We start from the raw sequence: 7176 nt of genomic DNA on the forward strand, positions 1-7176 counted from the left end.
TAAGATAAAAATAAAATTTGTCTCATATATATATACATATGTTTATATTATGATGTTTATATATTATTAAAATTTTAAAATTAAAAACATAAAAAAAAAAAAAAAAAATTTAAGTGTTAACAATTAATCCTCCATTTCGTTTTGTTGGACAAGGTCAATAAAATCCTGTATCAAAAAATGAAAAATATATAAGGAAAATATTGAATGTTTTTTATATAACTATGAATATATATATATATATATTTTTATATTACAAAATTATATTCGTCATCATCAAATTCATCAATTTCGTCGATTTCAGTGGAGAGCCGGTCATTTATTTCCGTTTCTGTTTCATGTATAGAGCTATTTAAAAAATCTAAATCATTTAAACTAGCTATATTAAGCAGATTTAAACTTTTCTTTTCTTTTATTATTCCACTAAAATTAGATCTCGTAATATTATGTAATTCTGTAGCACATTAAAAAGGATAGACAAAAATATCATAACATATATTAGTACATATTATAAAAGAATTTATATATATATATATATATATATATATATATGTATGTATTTATTCATACTGTTATTATTTTTCAACTTTACTGTATATATCCTTATATCTGCTAATATTGAATATTTGCTTTATCTGATATTTAAAAAAGTAAAAGAAAATAATGTCTATTTTGATACATATCAATATGTCTATATATATTTATTTGTTTAAAAAATAATATTTTCATAATCCATATTATATTCAAGTGCTCACTTTTGTTTTGCTATTTATTTGTTCTTTATTTTATTTTATTTTATTGTATTTTACTTTATTTTTTTTTTCTGTTAACAAACTTACCTCTTTCAAAAGATAACAGACAAAGTTTAAATAATTGGAGAAAAATAAAAATGTGTTAAATAAAATATTTCCTAAGTTTCTTCGATAAGTTGAATGTAATATTAGTGTAGCCAGATTTCTCATCTTTTTTATTTTTATATTTATTTTATATTTATATATTTATATTTTTTTGATATAATTTATATATTTTAATTTATTTAGGAATTTAATATGTTAAAAAGTTTATCAAACATATAAATAATCCATATGGACAAATAAAAGAAAAACAAAATAAAATAATAAAACAAAAAAATAATAAAATAAAAAAATTATAATGTAATATAATTAAAAATTTATTAAAAAGAAATAATTAATAAAAAGGTAATATATTAATATATATATTTTTTTTTTTTTGTTAAACAAATGTAACATATATAAAAAACAAAATATTAGTTTTTTTTTTTTTTTTTTTCAAAAATAATACTTAAAAATTTTGAAAATCCAACATTTAGGATGAACTATAAAAAAAAATTAATATGAATTACAATTAAAAAAAAAATATATATATATATAACTTACTGTTTTAAAATAATTAAACAAAGGAAAATAAAATATATATATATATTGTATAATTAATACATATTTCTCTTCACGTACGTAAATTTTTTTCTATACTTATATATTATATATATATATATATATATCTCTTTAACTCTTAACATGGAGAAACCCAAAAAAAAAAAAAAAAAAAAAAAAAGAAAAATGAAAAAAAATGTGCACAACATGGTTTAAAAAAATTGAGGGAAACTATAAATATAAATGTACACATATATAATATATTTTTAATATTATATATTTATTAATTTATTTACTTCTTAAAATTATATATGAAGACAGGTTATATTTTAACTTTTTTTTTTTTTTTTTTTTAAATAGGACAACTATATAATTTTAAATATATTTCAAATAAAATAATAATATTTGAAATATTCTAAATTGTAAAAACATTATTCGGTTTTTTCATAATCTATCATTGTTTGTTTGTTTGTTTGTTTGTTTGTTTTTTTAAATTTTATAAATTGACTAGCATAAAATGGAATATATAAGTTGAAGTCGGTTAGTAATATTTTTCATTTTTAATATTTATATAACTTGGTATATATGTTAAAGATATTTCACATTATATCATCACATATTAAGTTGGTGTGTAAAAAAAAATATATATATATATTTATATATATATATTTTTATTATATATTATTTTCGTGACTGCATTTATTTATGCGCTATATAATAATTATTGAAACATTGCCATATTATTTATAATTCAAATTAATATTTATAAGGCCATACAGAAGTCGGAACTGAAAAAATAAAAGTTTTATTATATTTTTATTTCTTTTTTTCATACATTTTTCATTTCGAAAAAAAAAAATATACATATATATATAAACTAGAAAAATAATAAAATGATAAAACATGGATAAAAATAAAAATAAAAATAATTATATAAAGTAAACTTTTGATATAGCTCCTCACATATTTAAAGAAAAATATATATATATATATATATATATATATTATTATTATTATCCCTTTATTTTTTCTTTATCATATAAAAAAAAAAAAAAAAAAAAAAAAGACATATAAATTATAATATTAATTTTCATCAATACAAGTTGTATCCAAACCTAATTCGTTCAGAACTTGTTTGTAATTTTCAACATTTCTATGTAATATATCCTCAATGGGTCCTAATAATCTTTTGAAACTTTTTCTATCTAAATAGACGACTTGACAAAAATTTTGTGCTTTTATGGTAGCAGCTCTTGGTTTATTTTTGAGAAGAGCTAATTCTCCAAAATAATCTCCTTTTGCATATGTTTTGATAACTTTATTATCTTTAGAAGCGACAGCATTTCCATCTATAAGTATAAAAAATGTATCTCCTTCTTCTCCTTCTTTAATAATAATTTCTCCATCGTTATAAGTTTTAGATTTCAAGCAATCAGCAACTTTACATCTTTCATATGGATCCATATCTTTTAATATATTTACTTGACTAAGAATATCTTCATACATTTTTCTTTTCTTTGCAACCATATCTTTGATTATATATGTAAAAGATTCTCTATCTAAGGCCCATAAATGACATTTAGTTAAAGCTGTAGCTGATGCAGCTCTTCTGGAATTATATAATAAGGCTAATTCTCCAAAAACATCTTTAGATTTTAATACTGTTAATACTTCTTTTTTATTATTTTCTTTTGTTTTATAGATTTCAACTTCACCTTCATCTATAACATATAATAAATCTCCATAATCTCCTTCATTTATAATATTAACACCTTTCTCTACATTTTTATCAAAAAATGCATTTACAATAATTTCAAATTCTTTCTTATTTAAATGATTAAACAAAAACGATTCATTCAATGCTTCTCTTATCTTGGCCTTTTCTTTTTCATCTTTCTTATAAACCTTAGGAATAAAATTATCAATCTTTTTATTCCAGTCACCATATGCCTCTGCACTCACAGATAATCTTTTCTTCTGTATGAAATGAATACTTTCTAAATCCAATACCTTTCTCTCTATTTCTTTTCTATCGAACATGGTGTGACAATCTGTGTCGTTACCATCGCTCGAAGCATCTTCATCTGAAATGGGCAATTAATAAAAAGGAAAATATATTAAAGTAAAAAAAAATATATTAAATAAAATATAACATTATAGAAGGATGAATAATATATAAGATTATGAAATATATGCATATTATATATTAGTTATATAAATACAACTATTTATACATACAAATATATATATATATATATATATATATATATATATATATAAACATTTTGATATACTTACTAAGTATATTTTTTTTATTTAAAGTCATTAGAACTTGTTTACTCATTTCAGAATAATCCAATCCATCTAATATTTCACTATCCGTTTTGGTAATCGTTATTTTAGTTTTGCCTGGTTTTTTACTTAATGAAAAACCTCTGGAAAATTTATATCTATCATCTTCACCATCATTATTCATATCTCCTTCATGAGCATTTTTTTTATTATTTCTCATTTTTTGTTCGAATGTTTTAAACTCGTTTTGTAATTCTTTTTCTTTTATTACTTGTGAATTATCTTCACCTGCTTTTTCTTTCCCTTGTCTCCTTTAAAAATTATCACCACGCAAAAAAAAAAAATTAAAAAAAATTAAAAAATTAATATATAAATATTATATATATGAAAAAAAAAAAAAAAAATTTTAAATTCACAAAAAAAAAAAAAATTAATATATATATATATATATATATATATAATATAATATAATAAAGAATTTTAGAAAATTGGTTCTTTTTAATTATTCAATGAAAAATAGTAATGTGTGTATATATATATATATATATTTTTTTTTTTTTTTCTATTTTTTCCCCTCTAATCATATATAATATAAATTTTATATAAATTTATTACTTTTATATATTATATATATAACACCATTTATATATATATATATATAATATTATGTGCACTTATATAAATTATATGGAGATCGTTATTTAAAATTTTTTTTTTTTTTCCCCCATTTTAAGCCTTACCATGTGCACACATTGCCCATATTATTATGCTTGGGTATTTTTTATTTTATTTTATTTTATTTTATTTAGTTTAGTTTTTTTTTTTTTTTTTTTTTTTTGTTATAAAATGGAAAAAAAAAAAAAAAAAAAATTTTGTATTAAGAAAAATGATGAAAAATATAAAAAAAAATATAATGAAAAGTATAGTGAAAAATATTTTAATTAATCATGTGGGGAAAACAAAAAAGATGAAAAAAAAAAATTCGTTATTATGCACATTTATGTATATTTTTATCCTAATTATATATATATATATATATAAACCTTTTTATAAATTATTATATGCCTATCTATTATAAAAATGATGTACACTTATATATACATATCAATATTTTATATATAAATTATTCTTTTTTAACATCTTATACTACAAAAACTGTTAAGAATATATAATGTACTTATTTTTATATAGTAATAGAAGAAAAAATATATTTAATAATAACAATGAAAATGGAAAAATCATAAAAATTGTGGAATTATAAATATATATATATTAATTATATTTATATATATATTTTTTTTTTTTTCTTCATATATATGTGCACGATATATCCTTTGAATGTACTTAAATGTCTTAAGGGGAAAATATATATAATAATATATATATATATATAATATATTTTTTCAATACGTAAAATAATAAACCGTATATTTCTTTCAAAGGTTTTTATTTCTATTTTTGTTTAACCCCTATACGATTATTATAAGCTTTCAAAATTTTTTATTTTCTTCATAAAATTAATTTTATATGTAAACATGTGAACATTCTATATGTTATATATATATAAAGAAAAAAGCATATTTATATGTTTTAAGATAGAACTTTATATGTTTATTCTATTATTTTATTTTAACCCATTTTTTTCTATTTATTATTTAATTTATTTATTGCTTAATGATTTTGATATATATGGTTTAATACACTAGATAAAAGCATATTAACATATATTTTGTTTTTTTTTTTAAAAAAGAAAAGTTCATATATGTACATTAATATTATTCCCTTTTTGTGTGGAAATCCAAAAATTATATACTATATAAATATATATATATATATATATATATATATATATATATATATATGTATATATTTATAATTATATATATATATATATATATATATATATATATATATATATATGTATTTATTTATATATATATATTCTTTTAAATGCCAGAATATGGAACAAAATTTATATTATAAAATATATGATATAATTTATATTCCCTTGTTTAAAAATTGAAAAACAAAAATAATTCCTATGAGTAAAATATTGTAGAAATAATAAGACATTTCTTATTTTTTTAAAAATAAAATTAAATGAAAAAGAAAAATAATATCTGTTAAAAAATTAAACATAATAATTTTTTACTATATTATCTTATATGCTTTTTCTTTTTTTTCTTTTATTTTAATATATATTGGTTAAAAATATAATTACAATTTTAAAGTTACAAACTTTTTTTATTACTATTATATGACTTTTAGCAAGGTCTACACAACAACAACAAAAAAAAAAAAAAATTATGTCAACTTTAATATATTATAGTAACATATGATTTTTGAAAAGGATAACAACACACATATTAACATATGTTAATTGAAAAATATAGTTTTACGTATTTTATTAAAATTGTATAAAACATTTTCATATATATATAGAAATGTTCTATATATTTAAAAAAATATAACAATAAATATTATTTACATATTATATTTCAATATATTCCTTTATAATTGTCCTATAATGGTATATATAATATAAATAACTTTTTTGCATTCCATAATTTAATAATTTTTTCTTGAATCATTCATAATAAGTTCTATTATATAAAAATATATATACAAAAATGTACATTTCATTAAATATATTTTTGTATATATACTAATACATATTCTTTTTTATTATTTATTTATCATTATTAAGAAAAGGAAAATTTTATAATAATATATATGAAAAAAATAAATACATAATTATATTATATATATATATTAAAATATATATGTATAAATTGTATTTAAAAAATATATTAAATGTTTTTTTATACATATATAACAATATGTATATATATATATATAAGTATTACTCAAATATTAAAGTAATATATATATATATATATATATATATATATATATATATATATATATATGTGCTTAATACATTTTTACAATAAAAAAATAATATATTTTATACATATATATAATATATATGTAATATAGTTTTATCATTATAATGCTGTAATTTCATTTTTTAAAACCAGGAACAAAATATGAAGATAATGAAATTTTTTTATACCTTTTTATTTTTAAAGTATAATAATAATTAAACATATTTCTCTTTTTTATTAACAGTTAAAATCACTATAGGAAATATTTTAAGTTATAATATATATTATATATATATTATATGTATATATATATATATATTTTTTTTTTTTTAAATGATAAAATATATATATGCAAACATATATATAATATATATGTATATATATTTTTTTTTTTTGTGACTTGACTAGATAGGGTTTTCATAACATTTATATATATTTTTTTTTAATTCACTTATTTTTGGTGAATTCATAAGTCATTATTGTTTTATATATATATATATATATAACACATACGAATATATTATATAAAATATAAATTTAATATATATTTTTATTTGTATCCATATCATGAAGAATACAAAGAGAAAACATTAAAAAAAAAAAAA

General features: G+C 16.5%; 2 protein-coding genes across 2 annotated transcripts; both read right to left on the reverse strand.

Annotated features, from left to right (window-relative positions):
* Nucleotides 1-123: 123 nt before the first annotated feature.
* On the reverse strand, nt 124-959 carry PGSY75_1223000 (hypothetical protein; the record flags this gene model as incomplete). Its single annotated transcript, XM_018786807.1, has 4 exons — nt 124-165; nt 255-451; nt 590-632; nt 837-959. The coding sequence occupies 4 exons, from the start codon at nt 957-959 to the stop codon at nt 124-126; spliced, it is 405 nt and encodes a 134-aa protein (XP_018640672.1).
* A 1515-nt stretch (nt 960-2474) lies between these two features.
* On the reverse strand, nt 2475-4443 carry PGSY75_1223100 (cAMP-dependent protein kinase regulatory subunit; the record flags this gene model as incomplete). Its single annotated transcript, XM_018786808.1, has 3 exons — nt 2475-3475; nt 3690-3994; nt 4424-4443. 3 exons carry the CDS (start codon nt 4441-4443, stop codon nt 2475-2477), a joined length of 1326 nt encoding a protein of 441 aa, XP_018640673.1.
* Between the last annotated feature and the right edge of the window lie 2733 nt (nt 4444-7176).

The sequence above is a fragment of the Plasmodium gaboni genome, chromosome 12 (genome assembly GCF_001602025.1).
Source record: "Plasmodium gaboni strain SY75 chromosome 12, whole genome shotgun sequence".
In the NCBI taxonomy this organism is placed as follows: Eukaryota; Apicomplexa; class Aconoidasida; order Haemosporida; family Plasmodiidae; genus Plasmodium; species Plasmodium gaboni.